Raw genomic sequence first — 18,704 nt, forward strand, 5'->3', positions numbered from 1 at the left:
ACCGCTGAGCCAACCGGCCAGGACCAGAAAGATGACTTCTAAAGATTGGCAAGTATGCCTAACTTGACTTATTTTTTTAATTTAAATGCAATTTAGATTGTTCCTTTTGGGTGATATTTTATTATAACTTCACAGCCCAAAGTATAAGAAATGAGCTAGCTTATTTTAAGAAGTGGTGCCTATTTCAAGTATTTTCATTATTCATGGAATTTCATTCATCCCTGTTCAAATACAAATACGACATATTAAGTGATCCAGGAATTTTGCGCCAGTGTACAAAAGTGATGCTAACAACTTGCCATAGGAATTACCTGCTCTGTGTTGGGCCCCATGCCAGCTGCTGGGAGTGCAGGAGGAATAAAATCTCAGGTGCTGTCCACAAAGAACTTACACTCAGCTAGGGAGACAGACCCATACCTTCATGTTATTCTCCCTGGGTGGTAAGGGGTTTGTGCCGTCATCCACTTTTCTGTTAAGAGGTGTCTGATTAGAAAGGCAGCTGTGGTCAAAAAGTTTTCCAAGAGAAGCTGTATTTAAAAACAATCTGTGCCAAACAGTGCAGCAGTTGGATATGCACAACATCTATTTTAAATAGAAATGGAAAATTTTGTATCACTTAAAACATTCTTCAACTCACTCCATGATGCCTTTGACCCTTTGAATAACCACAAAAGATTCATCAAGTAAATCATAAAGGGGAAGCCAGGTACAACAGAATGTTCTTATAAAAGGAGAAACTCCCAGTGCCACTCTACCCACAAAATGCCGCCTATTTGTTTTTTTTCTAAAACACCATTCTAATTTTCATTTTTAAAAATAGGATGTTTCCCCTAGAGATGTTTTAAAAACTGTAATTTTGCTTCTGTGGCATTTGCGAGCCTTGCCTCACTGGTTTTGTGACATCATAAGCGATCTCAATAAAATAACACGGCAACTCAGAGGGAGACTCGGCATTCTCGGCAGGACAAGCGTAGTCTGAAAAGCTCCTAGGCACACAGCTCAAAGTTTAACACTAAAACTTATGATGAGTGTTTTATACTTAAAAAATCCACACAGAAACAAAGTCAATTAAATTTTATTACAACCAAGAATATAAAATAAATGCAATGTAATTTATTATAGTTTTAACAGTCATTTCAAGAAGGATGCCAGAACAACTCAAAAGCGGAAACACTCGGCTCCAAAGCAGCAGCTTGTCCTGCGCCCACAGAGTGGACCTTGGGGGCGCAGTGTCCCTCAGCGCACACCTCGCAGCGGAGTGGGGAAAGCATACACAGTCATGGCGATAATCATATAAAGCGGATGCGTGCAGGAAACGACTGAAAAAAGAGATAAGGACAGGCACACTTCACAAGTAGGAATTATGGGAAATATAAACTAAGCAGTTTAAGAAAGGATGTACTACATAACATATATAAAAAGTACTTTAAATTGTTGTTAAAAAGGACGTGTTCAGTCCAGATTTTGTGTAATACTTTTAGTGTCTACACAGACAAATCTTTAAAAAAATTAAATAGTATTAATTTACTAAATATTTAGGCGATAACAGTGCATTAAGGTTTTTTTTTCATATAATACATACATATCACTCCTTTGCAGTGATAGCATAGAAGAGTAAGTATGGCCTTAGGTACAACACATTTTTAAAAAATCCTAAAACAATGAATTTGCTTCATGATATTTATGACTATTCTTTAAGATTATGGGGACCTACACTACTATGTTTAATATAAAATGTTCCTTATACTTGACTCCTTTAACCCTCCTTTTCTCTGCCATTTCATTGCCTTCCTCCATTCCCTACAGATACTGCCTTAGACAGAGTTTGGGGTTTGCAATTTCATAGAGTTCTTTCTACATAAATTTATTCAAAGCATATTAAGTTACAAGTCTTATTGTCCGACTATTTTTTCTTTCTTTAGCAGAGAAAACAGCACGGTTTTAGAGGCATACAGCTAACAGTTGCTTCACCAGGAATGAGGCAGTGAACACATGTAAATGTCATCCCTTTCATTCTTAAATGTAAATTATGTTTATAAGAGCAAAAGAGTAGTGCAGGAGGCCAAAATACTAAGTACTAAAGTTTTAAAACCACACAGATATAAAAATATACATGTCCTTGGTTTCTGTATGTTACTGAATGATTTGCTTCATCACAAGGAGAGTTTCAGCCTCATAGTATCAGCCCTGCCACCAAGCTACCTTTCCCTAGAGCTCAGCTATCCTGAAACCCTGAAATCCCTTTTTCCAAACACACACCTCACCAGAAAGCTACTTCAAAACTGACCTGTAATATGGAAAGCAGAAAGTTGTTGTTTCAGTTCCTCCCTTCCAGTAACCTCCCCTGGTTTGGGTGTTCCCATACGCTAAGGGATGTCCCTCCGGCATTCTCAGGGAACATCACAGTAATAAACTTTCAGAGGAATGTGGTCATTTGGGAACTGACTACAAAGGTAAATTTGAACCTCAAAAAAGCTTCACAGTTCTCCTTTGAGGTCCCACAGTTTTGGGGCCCCTAAATGTGTTAAAGGCTTTGTTCCCCTTTACTGGGAGAAGGAAATTACAAACCAAAAAATTATTTAAAAGGTAATGGGCACCAGAGGACATCACCAATTCTGAGGCAGGAATATAGGAGGAAAAGGCCAGTGCCAGCAGTGACCAGAAACCCAACTGTAGAACACAGGTATCTGGCTATATTCTGGAGAATTCATGCTGGGAACAACTGATGAAATCCCCTTCGAGTGTCCCCAACAGTTCTGCCTGTAAAATTCAACATACACTAGGAATGCAGGGTAGTCCTGTGATAGTATAAGCACATATTACAAGAACTATAGATCAGTATAGGCATATAGCATAAGAACTGTATATCAAAGTTGCTTATAAAGTATTAAGGGGCATTACATTTTGGTTCATGGACATATTTGGGTATGTCTTTTATTAAATGTAAGTTCCCCTTGAGGGTAGGACAGAGTTTCTATTTTCATTCTTTCTAATTTCCTACAACTGCTTAACAGAGCATGTTCTGCCTATCAAGGGTCACCCAATTATTGAAAGGCTGCTGCGAACAATTCAAATATACGTTAATGCCTGTTGTGATACTGAATTGCCAGCCTTCTTGAGGGTAGCTAGCACAGAAGCCTCTCCGTAACAGTGTTTATTGTACAGAAGAATTTGGAATAGCAACGTATTCAAGTGTGTTTATAAGTAAACAAAAAGACCTACATATTCTAAGATGGTTTCACTTATAAGCTAGTCATCCCAGGAGTGTCCTTTCATGGAACCAATCATAAGCTCCTTCAGTGCCAGGGGGTATGTCTTGCCCTTTGTATCTTCCATCCGGCACAGCACTGGGTATATGGTGAGGGTGCAGTGAGCAGCTGATGACCAGTAACTCTGGACAATGAGGCTTCAGGGCACAGGAGAGAACTTTATACATGTAGCTACAATTATGCAGAGGGCTATTAATTTTTCTTTCTAAATAATGGAAGGGGTAAATTACCATGGAGACAATCAGAAATTCCTTCCAATGGAGCATGTCAACTGCTTCAGTGTTGGTGAGTCTCACTATATAGTCTTTCTTATTAATAAGCATTGTTATGCTGAAATCGGTAAGGTCCTTGCTGGCTACAGTATCACATCAATAGTGCAAAATATATACTGGCTTCTGTCTAAAATCTTATTTTACTTGTGTATGGACCCAGAGTATCATAACCAGGTAGATAAGTTCATAAAGAATAGTAAAAAAAAAATGCTTATAACTTGCATATACAACAATCAGCTATTTGTTCTAGCTAAGAAAACGTTTAAAACAAGGCTGGTGCTGCTAGTAAGTAGCATTCAGAAGAACACAAATGTCTTGACCCTTACATAACAATGAAAGCTCTAAGTCTACATTTCTTTGTGACTCTGGGAGCGAGGGGTTCTTCACACTGGCTGAGAAAGAACTCAGCCTCCAATTCATAGATCACGGAAATGCAAATATGCACTTTATCTAGCATAGCTGTATACTAACTGCCCATAGATTTTTAGGCACAATTATTAGTTTTCCCCTAGGGGCAAAAGAAAGCATTCAGTGCAATGAAAAGATTCTTGATAGAATTAAGTTTCAGTAACAACAACAAAATTATGCATACATGATACATACTTTAAACATGAATAAAACCTAATTTTTTTAACATGCTTTAAAAATAGTCACTCTATATCTAATGCAAATATGAATGAAGAACACTGCTTTTTTATTTTAAAAGCAGATTAATTTACAGGTTTCTACTGAGTACCTTTGATTATGTAAGAAAGTTACTCAGGATGGCCCACATGTGAAGAAACCAATGGTTCTTTAGAGAAGCCAACTTTATGTACAATACACACTAAAAGCTTTTCCTTCAAAGAGAAGTAATACATCCTTTGATCAACATTACTCCTTAAAGAAATCCTAGTGCAGTTAATATTCTCTTCAGCTTTCTGGTGTGGGTCACCAGAGGACGGTATTTCATCAAAGCTCTTAAAACCCTTTTAAACACAGACTTAGCTCTGTTAGTCTACATTAGAAGGTTACATTTATAATTCTAAATCACTGACTAATCAGAATGAGATGATTCTGGGAATTAAGTTCCATGTAAATAGTTATATAAAAATTACCACATACTTCAGTTCTTGGAAGCACAAAGCATAATAACTGCAAAAATCTAGGCTGTTTTTGGTTGTAGGTTCCCTTTGTCTCTACATTTGTCTTTTTATTAGACCCTCCCTGAAACTAGATAAATAATAACATAATAGTGAAGTACTTCAGGATAGTAACAACTTCTGTTTAAGACTTCCATGAGCAAAACAATTCTATTCTGTGAAAACTATGTAGTGCTTTAAAAGGTGCATTTTTACTGTGTTGCTAGGTTAGTTTACGAAGTATAAAACTATACAACACTGTAGTCCTGATTCTAAACCATTAAAATCCTATTAAAAGAGCTTTGAAAAGACAAATTATCGTGATTGCTATAGCATGAGAAAGGTGCACCAGGAAATCCTTCAAATAAAATGCTGAAGGTTACAGAAGTTAAGTGCTGGGATTCGATCAGAGGCTTTATCAGAGAAGTCACAATGGAACACATGCACAGAAAGGGTGCCAGGGAAACTTCACAAAAACCTTCTTTAAATCAATAAAGAAGAGACATCAGTCAGTAATGCAAGATGCTCAGTATACAGTTTTCCTCCTAAGTGGATGAGTTTTAAACGGCATCACAGTTTTGCATTTTTGGTTCTTTTCAATGCAGACATCATATTGCTGGGGCCTGTGCTCTGGGCTGCGACTGTCAGTACCGATGGGCCTGGTGCGACGGGTGGTACTGGGTGCTCTGCTGAGACGAGGAGGAGTAGCCCAGTGTGCTCTGGGACTGAGCGGACCCCTGGACACTGCTTTGGTAATTCAGGCGAGAACTGGAGTGCTGGGGGAAGGAGACGGAAAAAGGAGTTACTGGTGAAAGAAGAGATGCTCATCACAATGGGATGGAGAAATGAGCCATTTTCATCACAGGCTCCTGGTTCAGATACAGCTAAGGTAGTATGCTAATATATTTTGCTTATTTGAAAATCATAGCCTGTCACCACTCTAACCACGCTTGGCTGAAATTCTGTGGGAGATAAGTGACACTGGCATACACACGCACACACACACAGACACAGACAAAGGCAGTAGGGAAACTTATTCTGTCCACTGCTCTTTTTACTATTTCTGGTTAGTCATTCTTTGCATAAGTGAGATTTACAAACAAGAATAATCAATTTGGCACATTTAGTCAAGGGTATCCATAATGTACACAGACATCTGTTACTTTTCTCATTATAAATATCAAAGCTGTGATTAAGAATTTGTTTTTAGAGAAAGTTTTCAGACATAGAGGCTAGAGTGGCAGCAGCAGCAGCACCTATGGGACAAAGTAGGGCAGGGCTGGGCAGGGCGTGGCAGCAATAAGTGGATTTTATAAACTTCAGGTCTTAGAATAAAAAAAATTTCACACATGAAAATACCCTCAAGAGGAGACAGACATGAGTGTATTTCAATTTTATGTACTTTTTTATGTTAATGAAATATTCATCTTCACAGTACCCAGGACAAATATGAAAAAAATATGTGAAAGGAAAATTCATCTATAGAGTAAAAACACGGAGGCTGGTTAAATATAAGCAGAGTCGAAACCAATGTCTTTGGTTATGCTGAGAAGGCTGATTCTTTCTGTGAGCAAAGCGGGAAAGAATATACGTGATAAAGCTATTCCTTGCAGTTAAAACGTAAATGAGTTTGAGGTGGCACTAGGGGACTAAGAAAGGACAAATCAACCAGGTCCCCAGCTCATGAGCAAGGGCTGCCAAAATGGACTTACAACATCTGGTGCAAGACAACAGGGCAGCAAGACAGGCTTGGTTAAAAAAAACTCTGCTTGGATCCTTCCTAAGTTACATAATTCTGACTAGTTGTGTTGGTGTAAAAAGCCTTTCAAAGTTCCACATTCTAACTATGTTTTATTTAGAAGTTTATTATGAAAATAAATGTTCTTTCCACTCATAAGCCCTATGCTGTAATTGTAAGTCTAGCGAAGACCACTTCTACTCTAGCAGATTAGACATAGCACACTGGATTTTCCACACTAGATAAAAGAACAAACATGGCCTGACCTGTGGTGGCGCAGTGGATAAAGCATCAACCTGGAAATGCTGAGGTTACTGGTTCGAAACCCTGGGCTTGCCTGGTCAAGGCACATATGGGAGGAGTTGATGCTTCCGGCTCCTCCCCCCTTCTCTCTCTCTGTCTCTCTCTCCTTTCTCTCTGTCTCTCTCTCTCCTCTCTAAAAATGAATAAATAAAATAAAAATTTTTAAAAAAAGAATCCCTGGCTTTGCAAAAAAAAAAAATTAAAAAAAAAAAAAAACAAACATGTTGATGTGAAAGCTGCAAATAGGTGCAAAGGGGTTCCCCCTCTTCATGCTAGTTATTCCAACTAAATAGCTGAGCTAGCTACTGGTTTCATAGACATGCTATTTTATTTTTAAGTAAATAGCACAGGATGGACAAAGAAAAGCGTTTTGAAGAGCTCTTAGATTTGAAAGGAGTAAAAACAGTAGTTAAGTAATCTGTTCATAAGTGACTAAAATCAGGTTAATGTAACATAATCAGCGACACAAAGATAAGCCAGCATGTAGTAAAGGTTTATAGCTCACGTAAGAGGAAGAAACCAATGTTAGGGGAGACACTGAATTTATAATAAAATTCAAATAGGCTCATGACTTCTACTGTTTTTAGTGGGTCAAACTGAAACCTTGATTAGTTTAACTGGAACTGAATGGCAGTGCCTTTATATACCCCTCTGCTTGCAGGGAATCTTCCAAGAGAAATTTTCAGAGAAGTGGTTGTATGAAAACACATTAGCTTATTGAGATGTTCAAAATGTAAAGCCTGTTTAGGCAGCTATTTATTATGTCTCCCTTTTTAATGTTTTTCTTGATTCCAGTTCCTTATCAGTGAGTTTGTGGCTCCCTTGCCCTCGCTTTTATTTTCTCTTATCTCTAACCTAATTGCTCCTCCCCCACTAGCCTCTGGAGGGACCGTGGCTCTAACCCTCTTTTCTTTTCACCTTTAAGTCAAGGTTTTCTTCCCGTCTTCATGGATCTTTTCTTAGCTTGGTATTACCTTGAAAATGGTTTTATTCTTCTATTCATTCACTCACTCACTCACTCATTCATTCATTCAAGATTCTCTGTGGTTCTCACAGGTATTTTTACGTCTCTCCATATACCAACCCTTAGACATTTTTCTTTAATTTCCTGAATTTGTATTACAATTGTAGTTTATTTAAAAAGTCAAAATATTGTTAACAAAAAGTTTTTTCTAGTCTCAAAATTACTTCTAGTGAGATTTAATGGTCATTTCTGAGAAGTCTCAATCTTAATCCCTTTTTCTTCTCTGTGGATGTGGCTATTTACTATTTCCTACCAGTGATAGCAAATCTTTCTGGTGGTATACAGCTATTTTGTCCAAAATCAGCTACCACCCCTCCCCCTTTTCAATTGCTTATCCAGGTATCGTTTTCTGCCCCAAAGCCAGTAGGCAGCTGTATATGCAAAATGAAACATCTTCTTTGATAGGGGAGGTAACTGCCTCAGCTACCCTCCTCAGGATATCAGGATAAACAAGCCACGAGGGAAGTATCTTGCAAATATATGCAATATGACAAAAATCTTCATTTTTACATAATGTCCTAGAACCAGGATTGTACAGTTTGTATAGTCAAACTTTAGAGTTAAGTGCTACTTAATTCTAAAAGGATCAATTTCATAAAAAGTGTAAACAATAAAGAATACAGAGTTCAGGGAGTACCTGATAATCTGCCGACATGACAGGCCCGCCTGAGTTTGCGCCTGAAGGCCCCAGTCGGGGCTTCTTGTTTGGAGGCACCTGAGTAAGGCCGGAGTCCTGGCTGTGCTGCAACCCTGCTCCGGCGCCCCCGGCCCCAGCCCCACCTGCAGTCCCGTTGGTCTGGGTGCTGTTCTGCTGCTGCGGGGGTGCCTGTGGGGGAGCTGCGGCCTGCTGTGGAGGGGCTGTGGGCTGCTGATGCTGGTTCTGTTGCTGTTGCTGATTCTTGGAAGGACAAAAAAATAAAAAGCAAGCTTGGTATGGAACTAAATTAACAGGACATTTCTTTCATTATTTGATACGCACATGTGACTGCTGACCCAACCGCAGGGTGACCTTGATGGGACACCAAAGTGACTACAGTAACTGGACAATGGAACAGCCAGGGAATACAGCATCACAAAAGATCCAAGTACTCAGCCCTGAATGGGACTCTCTCTCTGAAATTCATTTTGATTGGACAGTAATCCTCCAAATCAGAAACAGACATGCCACTGAAGACCACAAGGCATATAGGAAATAGTTCTGCACTCATTAAAACAGCTCTAATAGTCCTGGCAAGTAGCTCAGTTGGTTAGAGTGTGATCCTATATGCTAAGACTGTGGGTGTGATCCCCAACCAGGACATATACAAGAATCAACCAATAAATGCATAAGTGGAACAACATTAATGCACTTTTTTCCCTCTCTAAAACTGACCAATAAAAAGACATATTAAAACAGCTCTAATAACCTGACCTGTGATGGTGCAGTGGATCAAGTGTCAACCTGGTACACTGAGGTTGCCTGTTCAAAACCCTGGGCTTGCCTGGTCAAGGCACATATGGGAGTTGATGCTTCCTGCTCCTACCCCCCAACCCCTTCCGTCTCTCCTTTCCTCTCTCTTTAAAATGAATAAATAAGAGGATGACGTCAGCGTGATGGCGCGGTAGGAAGCGACACTGAAAATCTCCCCATAAACTCAACAAGTTCTTCAACCAGAAACAGAAAAACCTATCCTTGGAGTCTTCAGATGCTTCACAACATACCCGAAGAAAACCACCCTCAGATGCCATTAAAGAAGAGAAAATCGAATACCATGGATACAAAAGAAAGAGAGGTAACACAGAGAGATGAAAAATCTATGGAGAAAAAATTTAAGATATTGGAAACCATGGAGTTAAACGACAGAGAATTTAAAATAGAAATCCTAAAAATACTCAGAGATATACAAGAAAACACAGAAAGGCAATTTAGGGAGCTCAGAAAACAACTCAATGAACACAAAGAGTATATCTCCAAGGAAATTGAAACTATAAAAACAAATCAAACAGAGATGAAAAACTCAATTCACGAGCTGAAAAATGAGGTAACAAGCTTAGCTAATAGAACAGGCCAGATAGAAGAGAGGATTAGTGAAATAGAAGACAAGCAACTTGAGGCACAACAGAGAGAAGAAGAAAGAGACTCAAAAATAATAAAAAATGAGATAGCCCTAAAGGAATTATCTGACTCCATCAGAAAGAATAACATAAGAATAATAGGTATATCAGAGGGAGAAGAGAGAGAAAATGGAATGGAGAACATACTCAAACAAATAATAAATGAGAACTTCCCAAGCCTGTGGAAAGAACTAAAGCCTCAAATTCAAGAAGCAAACAGAACTCCAAGTTTTCTTAACCCCAACAAACCTACTTCAAGGCACATCATAATAAAATTGGCACAAACCAACGGCAAAGAAAAAATTCTCAAGGCAGCCAGGGAAAAGAAGAATACAACATATAAAGGAAGGCCCATTAGATTATCATCAGATTTCTCAACAGAAACTCTACAAGCTAGAAGAGAGTGGACCCCAATATTTAAAGTCTTGAAAGAGAGGAACTTTCAGCCAAGAATACTATACCCATCAAAGCTATCCTTCAAATATGAAGGAGAAATAAAAACATTCACAGAAACAGAAAAGATGAGAGAATTTATCACCAGAAAACCCCCACTCCAGGAAATACTAAAGGGGGTTCTCCAATCAGATACAAAGAATAAAAAAAACAACAACAACAAAGCCACAAGTAAAAGCTCTAAGAAGAACATAACAAAACCAACTTTAAACTGTGACAACAATAAGAAAGGGGGGGAGAGGATGGAGATTAACAGTAGCAAAGGGTGATGGAGGGCAAAAGTACTCACAAAATAGTGCACTACAATGAACAGGGTAGGAACCCTTTTCATTACTTAATGGTAACCACCATTGAAAAAACCACCACAGAAGCACATGATTTAAAAAAGATAGCAACAGAGGAAAGATGTATGGAACACAACCAAATAAAAACAAAAGATAGAAAAACGAAAGAGAAGAATCAAACAAGGCACAAAACTAACAGAAAGCAATCTATAAAATGGCAATGAGGAACTCACAAGTGTCAATAATTACACTAAATGTAAACGGATTAAACTCACCAATAAAAAGGCACAGAGTAGCCGAATGGATCAAAAAAGAAAATCCAACTGTATGCTGCCTATAAGAAACTCATCTAAGTAACAAGGATAAAAACAAATTCAAAGTGAAAGGCTGAAAAACAATGCTCCAAGCAAATAACATCCACAAAAAAGCAGGCATAGCAATACTCATATCTGATGATGCTGACTACAAGACAGCAAAAGTATTCAGAGACAAAAATGGCCATTTCATAATGGCTAAGGGGACACTGAATCAAGAAGACATAACAATTCTTAATATATATGCACCAAACCAAGGAGCACCAAAATATATAAGACAGCTACTTATTGACCTTAAAACAAAAACTGACAAAAATACAATCATACTTGGAGACCTCAATACACCGCTGTCGGCTCTAGATCGGTCATCCAAACAGAGAATCAACAAAGATACAGCGGCCTTAAACAAAACACTAGAGCACCTGGATATGATAGACATCTACAGGACATTTCATCCCAAAGTGACTGAGTATACATTTTTCTCCAATGTACATGGATCATTCTCAAGAATTGACCATATGTTGGGCCACAAAAACAACATCAGCAAATTCAGAAAAATCGAAGTTGTTTCAAGCATATTTTCTGATCATAAAGCCTTGAAACTAAAATTCAACAGCAAAAAAGAGGGAAAAAATCCCACAAAAATGTGGAAACTAAACAACATACTTTTAGTGCCTGACCTGTGGTGGCGCAGTGGATAAAGCATCAACTTGGAAATGCTGAGGTTGCCGGTTCAAAACCCTGGGCTTGCCTGGTCAAGGCACATATGGGAGTTGATGCTTTCTGCTCCCCCCCTTCTCTCTCTCTCCCCTCTCTATAATGAATAAATAAAATCTTTTAAAAAAAAAAAAAAAAAGGTTAAACAACATACTTTTAAAGAATGAATGGGTCAAAGAAGAAATAAGTGCAGAGATCAAAAGATATATACAGACAAATGAAAATGACAATACGACATATCAGAATCTATGGGATGCAGCAAAAGCAGTGATAAGAGGGAAGTTCATATCACTTCAGGCCTATATGAACAAACAAGAGAGAGCCCAAGTGAACCACTTAACTTCACACCTTAAGGAACTAGAAAATGAAGAACAAAGACAACCCAAAACCAGCCGAAGAAAGGAGATAATAAAAATCAGAGCAGAAATAAATGAAATAGAGAACAGAAAAACTATAGAAAAAATTAATAGAACAAGGAGCTGGTTTTTTGAAAAAATCAACAAAATTGACAAACCCTTGGCAAGACTTACCAAGGAAAAAAGAGAAAGAACTCATATAAACAAAATCCAAAATGAAAGAGGAGAAATCACCACGGACACCGTAGATATACAAAGAATTATTGTAGAATACTATGAAAAACTTTATGCCACTAAATTCAACAACCTAGAAGAAATGGATAAATTCCTAGAACAATACAACCTCCCTAGACTGAGTCAAGAAGAAGCAGAAAGCCTAAACAGACCTATTAGTAGAGAAGAAATAGAAAAAACCATTAAAAACCTCCCCAAAAATAAAAGTGCAGGCCCAGACGGCTATACCAGCAAATTTTATCAAACCTTCAAAGAAGACTTGGTTCCTATTCTACAGAAAGTCTTCCAAAAAATTGAAGAAGCAGCAATACTTCCAAACACATTTTATGAGGCAAACATAACCCTTATACCAAAACCAGGCAAGGATGGCACAAAAAAAGAAAACTACAGACCAATATCTCTAATGAATACAGATACTAAAATACTAAACAAAATACTAGCAAATCGAATACAACAACATATTAAAAAAATAATACATCATGATCAAGTGGGATTCATCCCAGAATCTCAAAGATGGTTCAACAAACGTAAAACGGTTAACATAATACACCATATCAACAAAACAAAGAACAAGAACCATATGATATTATCAATAGATGCAGAAAAGGCTTTTGATAAAATACAACACAATTTTATGTTTAAGACTTTCAACAAAATGGGTATAGAAGGAAAATATCTCAACATGATAAAGGCCATATATGATAAACCATCAGCTAACATCATACTAAATGGCACAAAACTGAAGGCTTTCCCCCTTAAATCAGGAACAAGACAGGGTTGTCCACTCTCTCCACTCTTATTTAATGTGGTACTAGAGGTTCTTGCCACAGCAATCAGACAAGACAAAGAAATAAAAGGCATCCATATCGGAAAAGAAGAAGTAAAGGTATCACTTTTTGCAGATGATATGATCCTATACATCGAAAACCCCAAAGAATCCACAAAAAGACTTCTAGAAAAAATAAGCCAATACAGTAAGGTCCGCAGGATACAAAATTAACATACAGAAGTCAATAGCCTTTCTATATGCCAACAATGAAACATTTGAGAATGAACTCAAAAGAATAATCCCCTTCACGATTGCAACAAAAAAAATAAAATACCTAGGAATAAACATAACAAAGAATGTAAAGGACTTATACAATGAAAACTATAAACCATTGTTAAGGGAAATCGAAAAAGACATTATGAGATGGAAGAATATTCCTTGTTCTTGGTTAGGTAGAATAAATATAATCAAGATGGCCATATTACCCAAAGCTATATACAAATTTAATGCAATTCCCATCAAAATTCCAATGACATTTTTTAAAGAAATGGAGCAAAAAATAATCAGATTTATATGGAACTATAAAAAGCCCCGAATAGCCAAAGCAATCCTAAAGAAAAGGAATGAAGCTGGAGGCATTACAATACCTGACTTCAAACTCTATTATAGGGCCACGACAATCAAAACAACATGATATTGGCAGAAAAATAGACACTCAGACCAATGGAACAGAATAGAAAGCCCAGAAATAAAACCACATATATATAGTCAAATAATTTTTGATAAAGGGGCCAACAACACACAATGGAGAAAAGAAAGCCTCTTCAACAAATGGTGCTGGGAAAACTGGAAAGCCACATGCAAAAGAATGAAATTGGACTACAGTTTGTCCCCCTGTACTAAAATTAACTCAAAATGGATCAAAGATCTAAACATAAGATCTGAAACAATAAAGTACATAGAAGAAGACATAGGTACCAAACTCATGGACCTGGGCTTTAAAGAGCATTTTATGAATTTGACTCCAATGGCAAGAGAAGTGAAAGCAAAAAATTAATGAATGGGACTACATCAGACTAAGAAGTTTTTGCTCAGCAAGAGAAATTGATAACAAGATAAACAGACAGCCAACTAATTGGGAAATGATATTTTTAAACACCTGCTCAGATAAGGGCCTAATATCCAAAATATACAAAGAACTCATAAAACTCAACAACAAACAAACAAACAATCCAATAAAAAAATGGGAAGAAGATATGAACAGACACTTCTCCCAGGAAGAAATACGAATGGCCAACAGATATATGAAAAGATGCTCATCTTCTTTAGTTATTAGAGAAATGCAAATCAAAACTGCAATGAGATACCACCTCACACCTGTTAGACTAGCTATTATTAACAAGACAGGTAATAGGCAAATGTTGGAGAGGTTGTGGAGAAAAAGGAACCCTCATCCACTGTTGGTGGGAATGTAAAGTAGTACAACCATTATGGAAGAAAGTATGGTGGTTCCTCAAAAAACTGAAAATAGAACTACCTTATGACCCAGCAATCCCTCTACTGGGTATATACCCCAAAAACTCAGAAACATTGACTCGTAAAGACACATGCAGCCCCATGTTCATTGCAGCATTGTTCACAGTGGCCAGGACATGGAAACAACCAAAAAGCCCATCAATAGATGACTGGATAAAGAAGATGTGGCACATATACACTATGGAATACTACTCAGCCATAAGAAATTATGACATCGGATCATTTATAGCAAAATGGTGGGACCTTGACAACATTATACGGAGTGAAATAAGTAAATCAGAAAAAAACCAGGAACTGCATTATTCCATACGTAGATGGGACATAAAAGTGAGACCAAGAGACATTGATAAGAGTGTGGTGGTTACGGGGGGAGGAGGGGGGAGAGGGAGAGGGGAGGGGGAGGAGGAGGGGCACAAAGAGAACTAGATAGAGGGTGACAGGACAATCTGACTTTGGGTGATGGGTATGCAACATAATTGAACGATAAGATAACCTGGACATGTTATCTTTGAATATATGCATCTTGATTTACTAATGTCACCCCATTAAAAATAAATACAATAAAATAAAAATTAAAATAAATAAATAAATAAAATCTTAAAAAAAAAACCCAGCTCTAATAGTCTTTTGATAGTAATTTTGGAGTAGAGGGGTTTGGGGAGGGGCCTTCTATTCCAAGTACCATCAAGAACAGAATAACACTTTCAAAAGCAGCCTGGCCTGACCAGGCGGTGGCACAGTGGATAAAGTGCCAACCTGGGACACTGCAGACCCAGGTTTGAAACCCTGAGTTCACTGGCTCGAGCACAGGCTCACCAGCTTGAGCACAGACTCTCCAGCTTGAGCATGGGGTCGCTGGCTTGAGCCCAAGGTCTCTGGCTTGAGCAAGGCATATATGAGAAAGCAATCAATGAACAACTAAGGAACCACAACTATGAGTTGATGCTTCTGATCTCTCTCCCTTCCTGTCTGTCCCTATCTGTCTCTCTCACTTAAAAATAACGAACAAACAAAAAAAAACAGCCTGATAGTAAATAAAGCTAAACAAAAAGAGCAAGGATGAAGAATCAGGGAATTAAAATAGGCTAAAAAACAAATCAGGAAGTTCATCTATCTGTAACCTTACATTTCAAATTTCAAAGTATAGCTAAATAAACACATACTTTAAAAGGGTTCAGTATAGCCTGACCTGTGGTGGCGCAGTGGATAAAGCGTCGACCTGGAAATGCTGAGGTCGCCGGTTCGAAACCCTGGGCTTGCCTGGTCAAGGCACATATGGGAGTGGATGCTTCCAGCTCCTCCCCACCTTCTCGTCTCTGTCTCTCTCTCCTCTCTTTCTCCCTCTCTGTCTCTGTCTCTCTCCCTTTCTCTCTCCTCTCTAAAATGAATAAATAAAATTAAAAAAAAAAATTTTTTAAAGGGTTCAGTACAGATTATTAAGCTGAACTTCCCTGGGTTCTCCTGTTGCCGCCCTCACTCCCTGGAAGTGAGTGTGCTGTGCAGTTCATACCTTATCACCTTTCTCTTCAGGTTCATCTTCGTTTAGGAATTCTCGCTTGGGGTATGGAATCTGGCAACCAGCAAACACACTGAAAATCATTAAAAAGAAAGAATAAATGTAATGTCCTAACATCTATGGTATCAGTGACCTTGTTAATTTAAAAATTCAACTTCCTTTCTTAATTTATTTCCTACTCTTCATCTTAGTTTTTTTATGTCTCCTATCACGACTTAATTTAAGCATTAAAGAAAAATTTGAAGTTTTACATTAGTTGCCACATTCAATAACAAATCTTAGCTACTGTTAAGCAAGTAGAATTTCTCCACACAAACTTCATTAGCACTAAAAATAACTGAGTTTGTATTTGCTTCAACAAAGAAAATAACTTATTTTTCTCAAGAAAAGCTTCACCTGTAACAAATCCAAGCACAGTTACACATGTGGGTATAACCAAGGATGGGAAAATAGAGGGATATGATAGTGCAGTGGACACACTGAACTTGAAATCATCAGTTCCCTACTAGTTTGGTTTAAATTATTCTCAGCTTTGTTTTTATCTATAAAATGGATTAATTAATGTTCGTTTCTAAAATACTTGTTTTTATTTACACTTTTTATTTGATTGAATTTATATAGGATTCAAGTGTACAATTCTATCACACATCATCTGTGTGTTCCATTGTGTGTTCACCATCCCAAGTCAAGTCTCCGTCCATTGCTGTTTGAAAGTCCCCCTTTACCCTCTGCTGCTCTCCTTCTGCCTCTCTTTCCCGCTGGTAATCGCCATAGTTGTCTGTGTCTATGAGGGTTTGGGTTTTTTCTTTTTGGTTTTTTTGCTTAATCCCTTTCAAAATATAAGATCTTTCTTCAAAGTAGTATTAATTAATGAAGAAAGTAAAATACTTAGTAACAAGTGCTCTCTTGCTTTCAGCCACACCAACATCCTGAACCCGATTAGCAAAGGACACAGAAAAGACACAATACATACTCTAATGTTGGCAAAGGGTCCTCCTGAAAATAGGGATCCTGCAGAGCCTGCTCTGAGGTGATTCTCTTGGTTGGATCCATAGTAAGGAGTTTCTGAAGCTAGAGTAACACATAAGAAATTGGTAAACATTAAAAGGTTGTTTACAAGTCAATGTTTTCATTTTTATATTAATGTCTAACAGGATTAATATTAAATGCCATTTTGTAGAGCTCACTGCATGATTAATACAGTACACATTTATGTGAAATTGGCAAAAATCATTAGCATTAATAGCCCTTTTAGAATTTAACTCTTTTACTGCTGATAAGTCACTGGGGAAAAAAATAAGGCGAGAAGTCAAGGGTAACAGCTCAAAAGAAAAATATTAAGTTTGCCCTACCATCCATTGATTTGTTTTCTTTCTAAAGAGAAGGAATCGTGGGACAATTCCATGGGAGTCGGGATGAAGTGAGAGCTGTGCTAAGGATCCGACTCCCCAGTCTGGGGAAGATGAACCTACCAAGAGGAACACTTTGCTGTCAGGCTTGACCTTGTGTTTTTCCATGTACTTTATGAGGCTACTGTTGGCATACCTGCAAGGACATAACAATCATACATCACTGGGAACACTCACACTATTTACTTCACAGAAAGCTCCAAGACTTATTTTCCTATAAGGTATATGTTTACCCCATTTTTAAAAATTATTAAAAAGGAATACATAACCAGATATTGCTAAAAGTGTTAAGAAATAGGAATTGTTACACACTGCATGCAAAAATTTATATTGGTATAATCACTTTGGAAAATAATTTTACATTAACCACTGGAGCTGAAAATGTGAGTATCTTATAACCCAGCAATTCCTTTCCTAGGCACATTCTCTAGTCTACAAGAGATGTTTGCACGTGTATAACAGATACGGGGAGAAGAAATGTTCCTGGCAGCATTTTGGTAATAGAAAAAAACTGTAAACAACCCAAATGTCTATCTACTAAAGAATGGGTAATTAAATTGTTATGTATTCACATAATAGAAGGTTACTAATAGTAAAAATGAATATGAGGTTGGTGGGGGGAAAATGCAGAAAGTATGTTACTATTTATATAAAAAGTTCAAAGATATATTAAACTGAACAATAACTTATTTGTAGTAAAACTATAATGAAAAATGAGAAATACAAATTCAGAATAGTGGCTGTCCTTTGGGAGGGACATGAACAGGAGGGGAGGGTACATAGGATACTTCCATTACCTTAGTAATGTTCTATTTCTTTGGTTGAGAGGTGAGGAGAGGGCTATTCATTTTATTATTCCAAATAGACTACATATCATATTTTCAGCATATATACCCTTTCCTATATATGCAATATTTCAAATTAAAATTGTTAAAATAGGTGATATAAGTTCACAGTGGAAAATTTGGAGAATATAGAAAAATATAAAGTTAAAATCACTCTTAAGCCATTCAGTGATAGAGAACCACTATCAAGATTTTGATCATTTTCTTTAGCATTTTATACACATACAAACATACACACATATACAAAAAATAACACAAACATTGAGGATTTTTTTTTTTTTTGGCAAGAAAGAGACAGGGAGAGTGATGAAAAACATCAATTTGTAGTTGTGCACTTTTAGTTGTTCATTGATTACTTCTTATATGTGCCCTGACCAGTGACCCTTTACTCAAGGCAGCAACCATGGGTCATGTGGATGATCTCACGCTCAAAGCAGGCAAGCCTGCGCT

The 18,704-nt window shown here is 37.5% G+C and overlaps 1 protein-coding gene across 3 annotated transcripts in view; it reads right to left on the reverse strand.

Moving 5' to 3' along the window:
• Window positions 1-1,059: 1,059 nt before the first annotated feature.
• Window positions 1,060-18,704, reverse strand: part of CDK19 (cyclin dependent kinase 19) — a 230,587-nt gene continuing 212,942 nt past the window's right edge. For all 3 annotated transcript variants that reach the window (XM_066247731.1, XM_066247730.1, XM_066247729.1), the window contains 5 exons: window positions 17,473-17,545; window positions 16,974-17,071; window positions 15,995-16,073; window positions 8,365-8,625; window positions 1,060-5,438 (listed from right to left, as the gene is read on the reverse strand). In XM_066247731.1, coding sequence (XP_066103828.1) covers window positions 5,307-5,438; window positions 8,365-8,625; window positions 15,995-16,073; window positions 16,974-17,071; window positions 17,473-17,545 — 643 coding nt within the window. In that variant the 3' untranslated portion in view covers window positions 1,060-5,306. The remainder of the gene's footprint in view (window positions 5,439-8,364; window positions 8,626-15,994; window positions 16,074-16,973; window positions 17,072-17,472; window positions 17,546-18,704) is intronic.

Source organism: Saccopteryx bilineata, chromosome 12 (genome assembly GCF_036850765.1).
Source record: "Saccopteryx bilineata isolate mSacBil1 chromosome 12, mSacBil1_pri_phased_curated, whole genome shotgun sequence".
In the NCBI taxonomy this organism is placed as follows: Eukaryota; Metazoa; Chordata; class Mammalia; order Chiroptera; family Emballonuridae; genus Saccopteryx; species Saccopteryx bilineata.